General features: G+C 31.0%; 2 protein-coding genes across 4 annotated transcripts in view; one reads left to right on the forward strand and one right to left on the reverse strand.

Moving 5' to 3' along the window:
* LOC118201686 (transcriptional adapter 3-like) overlaps window positions 1-16,661 on the reverse strand; it is a 105,479-nt gene extending 88,818 nt beyond the window's left edge. Inside the window, exons 1-3 of the mRNA XM_085819206.1 lie at window positions 16,524-16,661; window positions 11,683-11,815; window positions 7,491-7,648 (exon numbers count right to left, since the gene is read on the reverse strand). Coding sequence (XP_085675332.1) covers window positions 7,491-7,648; window positions 11,683-11,788 — 264 coding nt within the window. The 5' untranslated portion in view covers window positions 11,789-11,815; window positions 16,524-16,661. The remainder of the gene's footprint in view (window positions 1-7,490; window positions 7,649-11,682; window positions 11,816-16,523) is intronic.
* A 313-nt stretch (window positions 16,662-16,974) lies between these two features.
* Window positions 16,975-19,570, forward strand: part of MED23 (mediator complex subunit 23) — a 117,187-nt gene continuing 114,591 nt past the window's right edge. For all 3 annotated transcript variants that reach the window (XR_015041768.1, XM_085819207.1, XM_085819208.1), the window contains exon 1: window positions 16,975-17,172. Coding sequence is in view for 2 of the 3 variants with exons in the window: in XM_085819207.1 (XP_085675333.1) it covers window positions 17,113-17,172 (60 nt within the window). In the remaining variant the exon portion in view is untranslated. The remainder of the gene's footprint in view (window positions 17,173-19,570) is intronic.

Here is a 19,570-nt window from a genome sequence, read left to right on the forward strand (position 1 = left end):
GAATCTTTTAAATTGTCAGTTTTCAATTCCTTTATTAATAGAAAAATTCCTTTCGATAAATGCCTGTCCATGCGATAAGATTAGAAGCACTTTTGATATTATCCATGCTTGTGTCTAGTGAAAAGTAGAGAAAATAAAGGAAAGATAAAAATGTTAAGAAAAAGACTTCTAGTACCAGAAGCAAAACATTCAATTATTATGTACTCATTATTCTTTCAAAAAGAAATTCATCGCAAACTCTCTGTAAAATACATCCATTATGTGTTAATACCATGAAGACATTTTTCATCTTGTGACATTTTTCTGGAATCTTCTAGAATTGTGGATCTATAAATCTTGCCTTGATAGCCTTTTCAAACTTTCCAAGTTGCGATGTCTAAAATCCTAAAAAAGAATTAACCCCTACCAATTCTGTAACAGCAAATATGTTGAAAAAAAATCAAAGGGAAAAAGTGTAAAATTAATTTTATAGAGAACAGTGATTTTGAGATAATTACATGGGAAAACTCTTACCATGAAAAAATTAGAATGAAGGTATTTTTAATTAATTACATAGCTATTTTGCTTTTGCTAAAGCCCAATTTAAGCATTTATTACCTTGTTTATTTTTCAGATTAAAAAAAAAGTCACCAAAAGCAATGTCACATTATAATATGATAGCAAAAAATAAAAATGTTTCACTTTAATGTTATTTGTTGAATACAATTTCAATATATTAGCATTTTTTAATGAAATTGATCAATGTTACAATGTTTTTAAAAAAATATCATTGAAAAATTCCCAGATTTTCAAATTAAAATTTTCTATGTTGCCAAAATGTTGCCAAGTCGCCAAATTTGGAATCCTTTAATAAAGAATTCACATTTCCGAAAGCAAAAAGTTGTTTAAGAGCTCTTCATTAGAAACAATGAAATAATTTCGAAATGCATATGTTTCACTTCTTGCTCAGAAACTTGAGTATTCCACTAGTTATATTAGAAATAGGAACAAATTATAATCCATCAATGTATTCATCCATTCAAAAGACATTTATCAATGCATCGCCAAATATATTTGTCCAAAAGGCTAATTCCCATCCAAAATGGCAGTCGTAAAAGCAGACAGAAATTTCAGATGATTAAAATTAAGGACCTAATGCCAAATTTGGTTGAAATTAAGGACTTTTAAGGACCAAAAATTGATTCTAAAAAACCGAAGAACTTCTAAGGACCGTATGAACTTGTATCTATGACTTCCAGTATATTCAATACTGATCCATCTTCACAATTTCTGTTTCGCAAACATCATGACTATAGTGTATCAGGCTCTCGATTAACTCAGCTCTTCTGATCATTGCACAAATGTGTGAAGTAGTAAGGAAGAGTCCACTTACTCCAAAAGTAAATTAAGCATGTAATTAATATATGGTATAAGGGGCATTATTTAGCACAGTTGCATGGTATCTCTATAGCACTGCTGCCATTATTAAAATTCTGATCTTTGTGCACAGTGTTTGTTACTTTACACTGTTAATTTAGCGTGTTTTTTTTTTTTTTTTTTTTTTTTTTAATTCAATCTCTCTTTATTTCCTATAGAATCAGTTTGCAAGTTAAGAATAAATAATGGTGCTTGCATATTAGGAAAACTTTCTGCACCAATGGACTTTACAAGTCCAATCTGGTAGCAATACAAATACTAATAGTTAGTTGGTCAATCAGTTTTGATAAAGCATGAGGAGGTATCTGCCAATGATTTTATTTCTAACACTATTTCATCACTTCCTACTTTCTAAAGACAAAAAATTGACTGATGTTAATTATCTCGACTACTCTCTCACCAATATAAAATAAATAAACTATAACGTTTCTAAATGTGATCTCGCTTTCATTAAATCAGTTTCCTACCTTTATTCTCATCCTCTATCTGCAATCTTCAAATTTATTATTAAGACAATGTGCTGTATTTCTGCACACTGTCTTAAAAAATGCAAAATTTCACTGCATTATTAGAACTGTCTTAAGTGCTCAACAATTTTCTATGCTTCTGAAAACATGTTGAGCTTCTATTTCATTACATAGCTGGACAACACCGAAGTTAATATAAGACTCAGTATATATTTAAAAGAAAGAAAAGATTGAGGACATGATTACACTATCATATGTAAATATCAACTAAATTTTCTGATAATAGTTAACAGATAAATAATGAATTACAAAAATTGTTATTACTGATACCATTTTAAAACACAAATCACATGCATAAAAAAGAGGAAAAGAAAAAACTTCAGTTTGTCCAGATGATGTTATTTTATAAATAACTTAAAAAGCAATATGTTTCAAAATACTCTGATATTAAAGACACAATAACACACCAAACAAATACTAATTCAGAAGTCAAACAACAAAAATCAGCATTATATTTTCAAATTTTCACAGGACTAGTTTCGATAGTTTTACCGAACCACCATCCTCAGCTGCAAAAGCGCAAATGAACGAGATAGGATATAATGATTAGATAAGATAAGAAAGCCTGGACAGAAAATAAGCTAGTGGCACCATCTGTTGATGAAACTAAAACATAATTTCTTTAAAGGCCGAAGACAATTAATTGAATTGGAATTAGGATCGTTAACTAGAACAGAAAGATTTATTTTGAATGTGAAATGCCTCTAGAAAATCCAGTTCTCCAATGGAATATGCTTTTTGAATAATTCTGGCAGCAGAAAAATTGAAAGTGTGATTTTCGGACCAACAATGTTGGGCAACAGTGTTTCCTTTTTTCTAACATAACATATGCCTCATGTTCCTTGACGTGAAATTTTAAGGCTCCCTTAGTTTGGCCAATGTAAATTAAACCACATTGGCAAGGAATCCTATAAATACCCCAGGAATTCATATCCGGAATGGGGTCCTTGAGTATGGAACTCGGAATTTTATTGATGGGAGAATAAACAACCCGAAAGTTAAATTTCTGCAAAATATGTGCAACTTTATAGTTGATTGATGGAAAGAAGAGAATGACAACAGAATCTTTATAATCTCTTAAAACAAGAGCGTGACTTTTAGTGTGTTAACATGAGAATTTTTAACTGCTCGATTAATAATGTTGGGTGAAAAGCCCCTATCAATAGCTATTGCTTTTAAATAATTTAGTTCTTCATCAAGGGATAGTTTGGAGGAGCAAACTTGAACAGCATGGAAAACATAGGAATAAAATGAAGCTAACTTTTGTTTAGTCGGATGACATGATTTGAAGTGCGGTGGAAGGCAAACCAATAAAGGTTTACGGTAAACCATAGTACTGAAGTTGGATGTGTTACGTGTGACCAGAATGACGAGAAACGGAAGAGAATTGCAAGTCTCAAGTTCAAAAGTGAACTGAAAAGCAGGATCAATATAATTCATCATTGAAAGAACTTTATTTAAATGGTCTTTATTACCTTCAAACAGGGTAAAAGTATCGTCTACGTAGTGGAACCATACTGGGAAGTTTAAAGTAACAAACAATTTTGATTCATAATAATGCATTAGATATCAGCCAGGATGGGACTGGGGGGGGGGCTTCCCATGGCTAATCCCTCAGTTTGCTTGTAATATTTATTTTGGAAAACAAAATGTGTTTGTTTCAAACAGAGTTGAGTGAGAGAAATTAGCTCATCAATTTTGAAGCAAGAGAAATGAAATTCGCGAAGTCTGGTTTCTAGACATCTTAATGCACCCTCCACATTTTGTTGCACAAACAAATTTTGCAGAAATTTAACTTCCGGGTCGTTTATTCTCCCATCAATAAAACTCCGAGTTCCATACTCAAGGACCCTATTCCGGATATGAATTCCTGGGGTATTTATAGGATTTCTTGCCAGTGTGGTATAATTTACATTGGCAAAACTAAGAGAGCCTTAAAATTTCGTGTCACGGAACATGAGGCATATGTTATGTTAGAAAAAAGGCAACACTGTTGCCCAACATTGTTGGTCCGAAAATCACACTTTCAATTTTTCTGCTCCCAAAATTATTCAAAAAACATCTTCCATTGGAGAACTGAATTTTCTAGAGGCATTTCACATTCAAAAAAATCTTTCTGTTCCAGTTAACGATTCTAATTCCAATCCATCTTTGCCTTCGGCCTTTAAAGAAATTGTGTTTTAGTTTCATCAACAGATGGTGCCACTAGCTTATTTTCTGCCCAGGCTTTCTTATCTTATCTAATCATTATATCCTATCTCGTTCATTTGCGCTTTTGCAGCTGACGATGGTGGTTCGGTAAAACCATCAAAACTAGTCCTGTGACAATTTGAAAATATAACGCTGATTTTTGTTGTTTGACTTCTGAATTAGTATTTGTTCAGCGTGTGATTGTGTCTTAATTATAGAAGCCCCAAACAGGGTTATTTTTTGCTTTCTTTTTTCCGCGTGGTTTTCGACGTCTTGCATTTGTATGTGTTTTGAAGCAGAAAACTGCTTATTTTTCACTTCCTTTTCTGCACGTAGTGTTGCCACCATTTTGTGATACCATGGGTTTCTGTAACTACTTTTTTGCAATTTTGAAGTTCCGTTTGTGTTTCGCATATTTGGGTATTGTGATTTGCTTGTCCGATTTCATGCATTTCGGTTGCAAACATTTTGTTTTCTATTCGTTACAGTGTGGGATTTTTCTGCTGATTTGTGCGTGCTTTATTATTGTTAGTTAATTATTATTGTTAGTTAGTTTGATTTTCTGCATTGTTTATCATGCCTTCATTCATTAATCGTTTCACTAAATTATGCCTAAAATGGCAAAAATTCCTGAATCATCTTCACTTTTTACTTAAGTGTAAATGTAAAAAATTAATCCCCAATTTCATTCAAATCAAATCTAATAAAAAAACCTTCCAGTCATGTTTCAAGAATTCTTTTAAACTGCAAGCTTGCCTTACTTTGGTCCATCATAAGGGATACACGTCAACAATTGTCCAAAACCGAACATGAGCTCTATAAGTTTCATCTGGAACTCGCTAATTCATATCCAAAATTCACTGCCTTTGAACAAAAGTCTGGTCTAGAAAGGAGAATGCAGTTAACCGTCATAAAATAACCCTTGCAGTTAAATTCGAAAAACTTCTTTTACAGTCTTCCAGTTCATGTAGTTCAAAAAATCTTCCCATTGTAAACATTAAGCCAATAGTTAATATTTCTAATGTTAGTTTATTAGAAGAACAAGAGAGAATTCTAAAATATAATTTTAACTTCTCACAAACCTGTAAACCCTCGATTCCAAAGATTTTGGCTCCTATCAAAAAAGCTTTCAAGTTCAGTAAAGTTTCAGATTTACAGAAAGAAATGATTAGGCATCTGATTGCTCATAATGTGAAATTCAATAATAAACCTTTGAAAACAAATCTAACTGCGAGAGAAAGAGCTACAATGCACGAAATTCATTCTAACCTGGATATTATCATTTCAAAGACCGACAAAGGTGGCCAGATAGTTGTCATGGATAAGAACATGTACATCGATGGTGTCACTAAACTCTTAAATGAAGGACCATATAATCCGATCCCTAAAGATCCTTCCCCTTCGAACCTGTCAAAAATAAAAACTGCGATCAATTCTTCACAAACCATTTCAAGCAACTTAAAACATTCGCTTATCCCGTCTGTTGTGAATTGTGCCAGATTATATGCTCTTCCCAAAATTCATAAAAGTGGTATTCCTTTCCGCCCAATTGTATCAAATTTAGGTACTGCCTCGTATCCATTAGCTAAATATTTAGTTTCTAGATTTTCAACTCTATTAGAAATAACATTTACACCATAAAAAATTCAATAGAGTTTGTAAAAAAGTTTAAAAACATTTCTCCTAGAAATTTACTCATGGTTTCTTTTGACGTAAAATCATTATTCACCAATGTTCCAGTAGAGGGTGCACTAAGATGTCTAGAAACCAGACTTTGCGAATTTCATTTCTCTTGCATCGAAATGAGCTAATTTCTCTCACTCAACTCTGTTTGAAACAAACATATTTTATTTTCCAAAATAAATATTACAAGCAAACTGAGGGATTAGCCATGGGAAGCCCCCCCTTCTCATTTCCTTCCTGGCTGATATCCACATACATTATTATGAATCAAAATTGTTTGATACTTTAAACTTCCCGGTATGGTTCCACTACGTAGACGATACTTTTACCCTGTTTGAAGGTAATAAAGATGATTTAAATAAAGTTCTTTCAACAATGAATTCTATTGATCCTGCTATTCAGTTCACTTTTGAACTTGAGACTTGCAATTCTCTTCCGTTTCTCGACATTCTGGTCACACGTAACACATCCAACTTCAGTACTACGGTTTACTGTAAACCTTCATCGTTTTGCCTTCCACCACACTTTAAATCATGTCATCCGACTAAACAAAAGTTAGCTTCATTTTATTCCTATGTTTTCCGTACTCTTCAAGTTTGCTCCTCCAAACTATTCCTTGATGAAGAACTAAATTATTTAAAAGCAATAGCTATTGACAGGGGCTTTTCACCCAACATTATTAATCAAGCAATTAAAAAATTCTCATTTCAACACACTAAAACAGATTATAAAAATTGTTTTAAGAGATTATAAAAATTCTGTTGTCATTCCCTTCTTTCCATCAATTAGCTATAAAGTTGCACATATTTTGCAGAAATTTAACATTCGGGTGGTTTATTCTCCCATCAATAAAATTCCGAGTTCCATACTCAAGGACCCCATTCCAGATATGAATTCCTGGGGTATTTATAGGCTTCCTTGCCAGTGTGGTTTAATTTATTTAATACATTGGCCAAACTAAGAGAGCCTTAAAATTTCGCGTCAAGGAACACAATATGTTATCTTAGAAAAAAGGAAACGCTGTTGTCCAATATTGTTGGTCCGAAAATCACACTTTCAATTTTTCTGCTGCCAAAATTATTCAAAAAACATCTTCCATTGCAGAACTGGACTTTCTAGAGTCATTTCACATTTAAAAAAATCTTTCTGTTCTAGTTAGATCCTAATTCCAATCCATCTTTGCCTTCGGCCTTTAAAGAAATTATGTTTTAGTTCTGGTTTCATCAACAGATGGCGCCACTAGCTTATTTTCTGTCTAGGCTTTCTTATCTTATCTAATCATTATATCCTATCTCGTTCATTTGTGCTTTTGCAGCTTTTGTATATGGATCTTCCCATGTACATAACAACCTGTTTTTGCTTTTGCACAAACTTAGCATGATGAATAGCTTCAGCACTGCACATACTAAACATTTTATATATTATGTTATATGATACGTTACTGTTATTACCAGATCATTTTTTCTCCATGAAGCTTTACATGCAGTTACGTTTACAAGCATTTAGTTAGATTTCATGCCAACATTTATGTTTGGTGTTAATGGAAAAGCAGTGGCATGCTGTTCATGGAAAAGAACCAAGAATACTTTACAAAGAAGCAGTTTTTAATATACAAGAGCTTTTGAACTAGACTTAGTCTCTTTTTCTACTAAGTAAAATGAAATAAATATTTACCTTTCCCTTTGACTTCTTTGGCTTTTTTTCAAAAACATCTAATTCATCTCTGATGGTTTCTTCTCGTTTTGTCAAATTAACTAAAATATTTTCTAACTCAAATTGTAATTCTTGAAGATCATCAGACCCAATACAAATATTCTCTACTTGCTGCAACACTAAGAGAAACAGACACAATTTATGATACATGGTTCAAAAGTAATTATATTTCAGCTTTATTGTATAGATTAAAATATTATTGTTAACTTTTAACTGTCATATATAATAATTACTAGCCAAGAGTTGAAAAAAAGAAGCAGATTACAGATGCAAATGCAGATAACTATCAGTTACAGGCAATGGGAAGCGCTCAGTTTCAAAAAGAAAAAGACAGTTATTGATCTGCACATGCACAAGTAGTTACATTAGACAAATACACATAGTTTTTCCCTTCAGCTAGGGAAATTTTTCCTGATTTTTCATCGCCAAATATTTAATATGCTTAGAATTTTCAATCTTCCATCAACGGAAAAAAAAAATACTGCTGCCTATTTTTTTTTTTTTTTTAGCTTGAAAAAGCATTAGCCCCGAACGGCTGTTAGACTTAGTGACCTGTTTCTATATGAAACACGTCGCCAAGTCTCAAAACAGATTTTGCATTGAACGACTATAAAAGTCTGAATCCCTTTTCAAATTGTTACCACCAAATATTATCACCCTGTATTACATTTAAAGAAATTAGACAATGAAGAATTTTCAGAAATGTATGCATGTTTTGTGAAAAAAATTATAGCATCTCGAGCCATCAAATTTTGAATAACGTAGTCCTCCAACCAAATATGGACACCTGGAAGCCCTAATTTTGAATTTCGAATTTGTTTTATAGTGTATTTCATATTTTGTTAAACTTGAACGAATGTTTGGTTAAGAAACTCAACAATTTCAAAGTCAGCAACAACAACACTGCACAGAAAAAAACATTTTTATCTCCAGCATGCAAGACTGTCTATCGAAAATTCTAAAGATAGGCTATTTTTAAATATTTTTAGCCCAAATGCTCTCCAAACATTTATGTAAATAGGGAAAAGCGTCCATTTGGTAAGATTTTATATTATGACCAAACCTTTCAGATTTTTATTTTTTATTAGTTCCTCCCCCCCAAAAAAAATATATGTATTTTTTCGGTACTTTTCCGTTTTCCCAGCGCAGGCAATAAATCTCCAATAATGGTACAACTGATGCCAAACGGAATATCCTCGCTGCTAACCTTTAACACCTCATTTTCAAAACACATAACAGCCATTTCTCAACAGCTTGATTGTATCTTTCAATACTGGCATACAATTAATTACATAGAGTTTTTACCAGATAGTTCAGTTTTATGCCACAAGGCCATTCGCGGTAATAATCAAGTCAATTAGGATGTAATCATACCGCTCATCCAAGGGCAAAAATATAGAAAAGTCAAGGGTTAAATTCATCGATTCTAATGAGAATGCACTAGTGAAGTAAAGCACTGTGGTTTTCCATAACTTATGACTGAGTAAGCTAAGCGTACGAATTGAAATAATTCTTGCATTTAAACTTCTATTAAAATTAAGATTTAATTTGAAATTAATGTAGATAATTACTGAGAAAATTAGATTTTTGCAGTGTAGTTTACGTGAGATGAGATCAATTGGGCTCACATGATATAAACTGGCAAATCAGGATGTTGAACCATGAAAGCATAATAAACTCTTAAATTAATGTCTTTTTACAAATTTATTGCCTTTACTTATTGGCTTTTAACAAAATTTTAAATGATATTAAAATGTTTATGCCTTCAAAATAAAAAATTCTTAGAACTAACATTTGTTAACATTTTTTTATGCGTATACCGTATGTTGTCGTCAATAAAGTCTGCTTGGCGAGATTTGCGCAAACGAAATGGAAAAGTACCATTTTTTTCTTTGAAACAAATTATTGAAAATGGCTAGAGCATACATGGAAAACATGGCTATCCTAAAGTTACATTTCCATATGTTGTATGCTTTATATTTTGCTGTTCTATTTGTTGTTAAGTTTTTATTTGTATGTTTTTTATATGCTGCCTACTGTATGTATAGGTTGCAGTAACTACATATATGACGTTTATTTTTAATAAACTGCTAATAAAATTTCATTTAAAAAGAAATATAAATTTAAAATTAAATTAATTACACATATTACATAAACTGTATAATGAACTGAATAAACAGCTTGTCTGTATTGCTAAACTGTTCTTTGCCAAGACTAAAATGTGACAATACCTCTTTCTCACCAAGGCTTTATAACTGAAAAATAAACCAAATAATCAATGAATAAAACAGTACCTTTTTCCTATTAAAATTAAAAATTTTACACAGGCGCAAAGGGGGGGAAACTTCTAAACAGACTATTTAAATGAAGCGGGATTACAAAATAAAATACTATAAATAACAAGTGGTATCTTTTAGAGTAATGACAGTATTATTGGTGGCATACACTTTGAAATTCAAAGAAAAATTTTTCCTGTGTTGTGAACCTCAGTTATGGGAGTACAACTATATATTTATTGCAAAAATCCAAATGAAGTACTAAAAACTCTGGAAATTTAACATTTATGTACTCATGAAACTTCAACACTGGATTATTTTTAATTAAAAAAGTGTGGGGGAATGAAGCAGAGAATTATTTCAAGAGTTAATATACAAATAAACTCCAAGTACAGAATATTAAATTCTGCTCATAAAATTAAGAATCTGGCACTCAAATATTTCACAGGATGATGCTGGTGATCTAGATCCACTGAAATTAGTAAAATCATATTCTTTTTTTCAATTAACACATCTATTGGACATCAGTAAAACTGATATTTTAATATTTTCAAAGTTTTAAATTAAAACTAAGGTTTTGAAGTTATAAAGGATTTAAATATTGAATATTTTGAAAAGATTCAAACATTCAAATTTTGAATTTTTTCATTACTTTTTATTTCATGCAAACACTACTCTTACTTTGAACATAATTGTTACTGTGAAGTTGCAATGCCCTAGCCAACACGTCAGATTTATAAAAGTACTAAATTTTAAAGCATTAAAGGTATAAAACAGATATTTCAGTATAAATCACTAGAAAGTGAGAAGACAGTAGAAATTGAGGAGAAAACTGTATATTTCGTTAAGGTTAAAAAGAAAAAAAAATGTATGAAGAAATTGCATAATAATTAATGCAAAAAAATTAATATGAATTAGATGAGCTTAAAAACACAGAAAACTTTGGCTAATCTTTGGAATATGGTAACAGGTAGTTTGGCGAAATTTTGGTAAGGCGATAAAGGTTACTAGCTAGGACTTTAGCAGTGTACATGCATAAAGTCAAGAGTGTGCGCAATGCCATTTTTGTGCAATTCTGGGATGTTTCTTTTAGTGAAAATAGGTCGACGTGTACATGGATACTGTGTATGTGCAATTCTTAAAAACGCGACAAGCAGCTTGCGTTTCTGCACTTTCTCCCAATTTCGCACCTAATCTTCGTTATGATTACGCACTTTTGTTCCATAAAAGTTCTAGCATAAGCATAATTCAGCTAGCAGATTGTTGGAAAAAAATGTTGAGTAAAAAAAAAAAAATTCCTTTACTTCGTGAAAACAAAATGGCGTCCAAACAAAAACTAGCAGGTTACTGTAGCAGGGTTGGTCACCAAATTTTCACCAAAAAATTGCCAAGTTACCATAATCCAAAGATTAACCAAAACGGCCATTGTCTTTCTTGAATTTACAGATAATTTCACTAACCAAATAAGGAATTTACAGAATATTTTGAATTTCAAATAATTTTACACATCAATATTATTACAAAAGGGTAATGCTACAATAAAAAAAAAAAGAAAATATTTTAATTAAAAAAGTTAATACTTATAATAATTAAATAAATTCAAGATAGGCATTGAAAGTTTTCTAATTTTGATAATGAACATAACAAATTGTCCTAAAATATTCCATCATTTTTCTTTCATCTATTTTTAATGTACAGTGCTTTTGTTCATGTATTACTAGCATATATATAAATTTCTTTTTAAGCACTGAAGAGTCACTAAATTCAAAATTGTAATTTACTGTAAACAAATAATTTAATTTATGCATTAATAAAAATATTACTGATCAAAATATTACAGTTTTATGAAATAAAAATATAAATTAGCATTTGCATACTTAAATCATATTTAGGGCAATCTTGCACAACATCTACTGGAGTTAAATCTGGACACTGTATAACACGAGGATTTTCCGTTTCTCCTTTATTTTTATCTTTCCCCATGATTTCTTTTACTGCTTAGAATATAACCTGAAATAAATTTTAAAAATAAAAAGATAATACAGTGGTGGCCAAAATTGTGGACACTTTTGGAAATTTTTATGTTTTGAACTTTGTATGCTTATAGAAAATGTTACGTTTTGCAAAATGCAAACTTGTATATATCATTTTAAAGACATTTTATTACTGAATTCAATATAAAACACAAAATTCAATTATTTGCAATAGAAAAAAGTTATATGTACTTTAATATAAATAAAAAACACAGTTACGAAGTGTTTTTTCCTGGCCAATCACTGTTCTTGTTCTGCGAACCAATCAAATGTTAGTAACTGCCAGTAGAAACTGACATCATGTTTACACTTGAAACAATTTATTATTTTGCTTTGTTCTGTAGAAGGAGGACCTGTTTCTTATACACTGCAATTACAAGTAGGAATTTCTGTAAAAAGTTTTTAATATTTAGTCAAGAAGTAATGACATCAAATAAAAGAGCAGATTGGACACCTAGAAAGAGATGTAATATTATTGTGTTACGAGAAAGTGGTCTTTCCTATGCTGAAATTGCAAGACAGGTGGGTGGTTCAGTGACTACATCTGGAGTCCGAAAGTTTTGTTTACGATATCAGGAGACAAATTCAATAAAAAACAAAGAAGGAAAAGGCTGAAAAAGGTGCACCACATCTACTGATGACAGAAGAATAAAAAGACTATGTCTCCAAGATAGAAAAATGTCATCAGCGGCCATCAGAAGTGATCTGAATAATGTTGGTGTTTCTGTCAGTTCAAGAACAATCAGGAGAAGATTAACAGATATTGGACTGAGAGGTAGAATTCCACGAAAAAAGCCTTATCTTAATTTTCAGCAACGAAAAAAAAAAAAAAAAAAGACTACAGTGGGCAAAGGAACACATTAATTGGACAGATGATCAGTGGTCACAAGTTATATGGAATGATGAAACTAAGATATCGTTATTCGGTAGTGATGGGCGAAAATATGTAAGATGTAGAATAGGAGAAGAGCTACATCCTGACTGCATTCAAGGAACTGTGAAGAACCCTGTTAGCGTCTTGATTTGGTCATGCATGTCAGCAGATGGTATTGGTCGCCTTCATGTCATCGATGGGACACTGAATGCCAGAAAATACATTGACACTATTCTAGAACCAAAAATTCTATTTTCCATCAGAGATCTCTTTCCCAACAATGCTTCATTTATTTTTCAGCAGGATTCTGCTACTTGCCACACGGCCAAAATATCAAAAGAGTGGTTTCGTACAAAGAGCATTAAACTGTTGCCATGGCCAGGAAATAATCCTGACCTCAATCCTATCGGCACTGTTTGAAAAGTCTTGTCCGAATGAGGAGCCCATCAAATAAAAGGGAAGTATTTGAGGCTATAATTGTTTCCTGGCATCATGTAATAACGAAAGAAGAGCTTAAAACTCTTGTCAGCTCAATGAAACATCGATGTGAAGCTGTAATAAAAAATAAAGGGTACCCTACTAAGTACTCATAACTCACTGCAATCATCACTATCTAATGTATATCGATAACTATTACGGTCAAAAGTCGTTAATCCAGACTTGTCAGGACTTCGGCAATTCCGGATTATCGATTTTTCCGGATTATAGATCATCAATTTAAATCTGGTAAGATGGCATACAGAAATTATAAAATTAAAAATATGAAACCGTAATTTATGAAATAAAGGACAATTATGATCAAAGGGGTATCAAAATTTACAAAAAAAAAAAAAAAAAGCTTAATACTTATTTGTTTACTTTATTAAACATTTCTTTCAATGTAAGTTGTTTAAGTTGCTTCGTTTTTTATGTGATAATACATTCTCTTTAATTCTATAAACAGACATAATTTCTTGTTCAGTTACCTAGTTCTGCTGTTCAAGTCCTATAATTGCTGTGTTGAGAATACCGACTAATTTGTCAATCGAAATTTTTTCATTTTCAATAACCTCTGTCACTTTCTTTGCTATCGGAAGCGAATTGTAATGACGACAAATTTTATTTAAATCATATCTAAGACGGAGTATATCGAGATGAAATACTACATTTAGTAAGGAATTATAAGCCAAATAAAATAAAAACATCTGCCCTGAAGATAAGGATAGTGCTGACAGATCAACTTCCAATTCATTGCACGTCGCAGCGTTAAAGATAAACAAAGTTTAGATAAACAAACGTTAAAGTTTAAACAAACAAAGGATATGCCTTTAGCCATTTTTTGCAGCAATTCCACTTTTTGTTTAATGGACTTCGAAACATTCTTTCGCTTTGTAGATCCTTTACATATTAGTAAATATATATCAGAAATTCTATTTGACATAATCGAAAGTTCAAGCTTACTTTTATAAAACTGCTCTAACAGTCTGCAAAAAAATAATAAGCCGAATCCAATTCGAAGATTAAGGAACAACGCAATCTGCAACATTAACTGAATTAGATAATTTTAGCTTAGCTTATACCTTCCGTTATACATTAAACGTGCATTCGTAAACGTATTTTGCGCACATGCGTATTTGCAGCCATAAAGGTCTTACGTCAAAACGACGCATGTGCAGAAAGTTTGTAGCTTTGAGGTGAGGATTATAGATCATTCCGGATTATGAATGTCCGAATTAACGACTTTTGACTGTATCATTTAACTTTTTTTGTATTGCAATTAATTGAATTTTGCGTTTTGTATTGAATTCAGTGATAAATTCTCTTTAAAATGATATATACAAGTTTGCATTTTGTGAAACGTAACGTTTTCTATAAGCATACAAAGTTCAAAAACATAAAAATTTCCAAAAGTGTCCACAATTTTGCCCACCACTATATTGTATTTTGTTAATGCATCCTTTTATGCTTTGGAACAATTTATGTAATATGAAATAATCAAGCACGGCATTTTATGTAATATAATTTTATATTACATTTTATGTAATATAAAAAATACACTAACATTTAACTATAGATTTACCAAGCAGATCATTCTGAAAGGATTGCCAGAACTGATACTATTACAAAACACCGACACCTGTACAGAATGTAAAAAGACTGCTAGCATAAAATATGTAAGCAAAATTAAGTACATCTGTAAAACGAGGGCAGAATGTATGTAACATAATGTAATGTTAAGTATTATAATAATAAGATAAGTATTATAAATCTTATGCCCCCATACATCTGTTTCATTTATAAGATTATTTGTATAATTATGTCATTTTTTAATTAAAACGTGTTATTTTGTTCATGGGTCAAACTGATCCATGATAGTAGAGATAGGTATGCAAGAAATGTTAGTAAGCCTAATGTTAAAAACAAAGTTTGTTGTTGCTTGTTAGTAGTATAATACAGAACAACAGTATAACTTATATATTCCATGTTCGATAAATGCTTAAATAATATTCACACTCCGTACAAGTGCTATTTATCCCTTAGTGTTATTTATCTTTGTACAAGTGTTATTTGTGCATTGTAGCTGATTTACGATGACTGTCATTTCTTTAATCAAGGAGATAATCCACTTTTTTCACTCCCTGAAATTCTCATTCTTGGAGATGAAGATATCTTAGAAAGAAAACTTCAGATCTGACACCCTTTTCAAATGAAAACAATAGTGATGACTGTCATTTCTTTAATCAAGGAGATAATCCACTTTTTTCACTCCCTGAAATTCTCATTCTTGGAGATGAAGATATCTTAGAAAGAAAACTTCAGATCTGACACCCTTTTCAAATGAAAACAATAGAAAATTTCAAAACATTACTTTCTAGTGAAGGAGAAGGAACTTATGGTTCTTTAAAATGGTTTGATGCTTTGGAACTTCATTCAGTGTCCTTAATTCCTATTTTGTCAGAGAAGCTAATTTTTTTTAAAAAATGCACTATATAGCAAACGTATGCCGCTCAAATGGCCTACATTCCATGCTGGTAAAACGTTTTTGAATGTTCACGTAGGCACTTTTTGACACCCTGCACTCATACAAAAGTTACCACTGAGTTGGCAAGTTTATAAATTGGCAAAAGATGTGTTTTCGGCTATCTGTATGGTTTACAGGCACTGCCCTGTTAAAAAATAATAATAAAAAGAAGCCTTTACCCAGAAACAAACAAAAAATATATATATATATATATGAGTTAATGAAAATGTATGTGGGCAATATCATTCTGACAGCAAGTGAATACTTATACTTAAATGATGGTTAAATACAAAGCATTTACTTCTACTTGCACTCAAACATATATGTGGTATGCACATTTGTGAACTGGCTTTGTTTGCATGTATACTAAATAATGCACCAATCAGACAGCAGTTTTAACACATGTTAAAAACCCACAATATAACAATCAGTATATTGTCTAATGGCATATAAATTTTGTTCAAATTTCACATCTAATCATTCTGTCATATCCCACATAACTACTGGAATTTGATTTATGGCATACAAATACCAACAAAAGATGTTTCATTTTCATTCAAATGTTACTCGGCACAGCAGCATAGTAACAGAAACACCTTTTAATCGGTCTCATATTATGAAATTATGCACTCACAACATGACTTCTAAAATACTAGCTAATCCATATTGCTTAATAAAGCTGAAATATTTAAATCATATGTTGAAAAAAACTAGTTCACCCTTCCCTGGGATCTCTAAATTGCAGTGACCATAAAAGGTATTCACACAGTTTGATATTTATTAGGTATTACTTTACAATACATATCATACCAAAATAATTTTATCGTAAGTACTTTACAAACACTCCAACACAAACTTCGTCTGAAAACAGAACAGTTTGAAGACTTTACGCAAATTCCAAATTGCCAGATTCGGTGACAACGTTTCAAGAGGAAAAAAAATTGTTTTATTCTTCAGTCCTATGCCCACGGAGTGCCTATGCCTTACGAAAATGATTTTAAAGCTTTTTAATCAAGTCCAAGAAAATAATTTACGTAATTATGACATTTTTCAAAACTTTCTTTGCACATCATCTGTTGATGTTAGATTTGCAAAATTTACGTAAATCTTTTAACTTTCGTATACGAACTTTGTGTTGCATATGAATATTTCTTTAGATTCTTAAATGTCTATGCAATGAAACAGTAAATTATTTTCTTTAAAAAGTATATTTCTTTAATTATGTGGGGAACATTAGTTTGTTAATCTGGCAATAAAGAAATGTTTAGCATAAATCTGGCATGTTTGTTTATCGGGTAAAGTCACTAGATAAAAATATCAATTAAGAGTTTTTCCACCTTTATTATATTTCTGGGAAATAAGTGTAACCACGTATTAGGTAAAGAAACTCAATTTAAAAATGGAAACCGTAGTAATGTCTGCAGAGGGCAAAGTGGATCGTTTTGTGGAAGAAGTTCTAGTAATTATTAACTTAAATATTATATTTAATTTATATTATTTTAAAATCATTCAGAAATAAAATTTTAATACTTTATGAGGTTTAATCCTAGTATCCAGTGCACACGGGATTTGGCTACTTTTGGCGGCTTTTATGATGAACAGTAAAATCGGGACATATACGATGAGTAGTAAACGGGTATTCAAACAATGTATTATAGCTATACATAGTATATAGTGTATAGTATACTATCATTATATATATATAGATATATATAGACGTTCTTTGGGTTATTTTTGGTGTTGGCGATAATTTTCAAAATCGCGCCAAGGCTGCACCGTATACTAGGATTTTACCGATATTGGTGCGAAGTGAAAGCTGTATTTTATGGATCTAGTGTATTCTTATTTTCATAGGAAGCTATTGCATAATGTATGTTTCTTTTATTATTATTACAGCTTTGTTCGAGTTAAATTTTCTTTTTCCTGTTGGTAAAATGTGAAATATTTTTTACACATTATTTTAATTTGCAAGTGTACATTAATGTCTAAATATGCACATTAATAATTTTGTTGATTCAATATATGAAGAAATACCTCAGGCACAACTCTGTTTCTTTACTTTCCTAGTCTCCTTGTTAAATTATGTGAAAAGTTGTGGTGGTACTTCCCCATAAAAAATCCCCAAAACTTTGGCGAAAAACATTTGTTTGGCTTTCTCTACCTCATAAGCAGCAATAAAAAGAAACATCTTATAAGAAAAACTAGGTAAAAATATATTTCAGGGTACCCCCTGGTGAAAATTGGCAGTTTTTTGGTGCAATTTCTGTTTACATCCAATGCCCTTCCTAGTAAAATAACATCCAAAACATAATTAAAACAAAATAATATATAATTTAAAACTGCATTTTAAAGAAAATAACATAAGAATGAAAATACATTTTATGTAATCTACACAACATAAAAAGGAAATATCAACTTACCTATTTAAAAATTTTGGCTTCTTTGGTGTGTGAGATACATAGAATTCCTTAAAAGCATCCAAAAACTATTTACAATTATCTAAACTAGAATCTGTATACCGCTGTCACCATACAAATTCACAAAAGTAAAAATGAAAAATATTCTCTGTTCTGCCGGACTGTCGATGGCATTTCTTTCGACAATTCCTTTATATTACACCCACATACCATCCATATTGTTAATATGAGCTCCGGTTTCCAAATCCTTAAATCTCGCGGCGTAATTTACTGAGAGGTGAAAAGCCATTTAAATCTTCATTTACACACCAGTCAATTAATGTTTTCTTTCCCAGTTGTTCTAAAGTGTACAAAAACTTCAGGTTAATCGTACTACCAGGCATTTTCTGGTGTAAAGCACAAAATAAGTAATGTACTTCCTAACCAACATTCAACACATAAATAAGCCCTTAAAAATATTTTCCCATCAGTCAAATTCACCATAATCACATCATAATAGGGTTTCAATAATATTCAACTACTCAGGTCATCATAAATGAAACAACAACTTGGTGATAATCGAAGGAGTAACCTAAAATATAGACTAACCGAAAAACCTATATGGTTTAGATTCACATTTTTTATTACCAGACCTGTTAAAAGCCTGTTTTTTACCTGTTAAAAATGACAGTTGTATAAAAATCTACAGTTATTTAAGCATGTAGATGGCATGTATAGGTTGGCTATTCTTGCATGTATACTTGAAAGTATGGCAGAAAAATGGCAGTTCTATCAAAAGTTGAAACTGAGAATATCAGATAATCATAAAATACTATTATGTCATATAATTTCTGCCAAGTATAGTTAACAAAATGTAAACTGCACAAAACTTGATATTTCAGATAAAATTTGTACAAAATCATAATTAACTGTTTGATCAGTTCAGAATTATGTACACAGTAAACTGGTATTTTAACATTGTATGTCACTTTTAGTGTACAGTATTAGATTTTTTTTAATGTAAGTTATTGTTCCTCTTAAACCTCCATGTTTCCATAATATACAATTTAGTATTTCATAAAAATATTTATACTTAAAAAGAGCCAAACAGTTAGTAACAGTCCTCTTAAATGTTTGATTATTCTTATAAATATATCTTATTAAAAAGTGATATCAAATAATGTATTCATTCTTATCACATAAACATACTATTAACATATGTTATTAATTATATATTTCGATAGTAGCAAAAAGTTTGAATTTCTCCATTTGTGTTTAAATTGTTTTCTCAAGAGATAAATTAATTCTAAAAAAGAGAAATATGACATTCTAGAACACAGGTTTTTAACTTGGGGTTAATTTAATACTTTCAGAGGGATTGAATGTAGTCAACCTTTTAATTAGCTGTTAAGTATTTAATTTTAATTTATGAATATAAAAACTGACTGAAACACATCAGAA

The sequence above is a fragment of the Stegodyphus dumicola genome, chromosome 6 (assembly GCF_044657685.1).
Source record: "Stegodyphus dumicola isolate Sdum_Otavi_A_Nest chromosome 6, ASM4465768v1".
NCBI lineage: Eukaryota > Metazoa > Arthropoda > Arachnida > Araneae > Eresidae > Stegodyphus > Stegodyphus dumicola.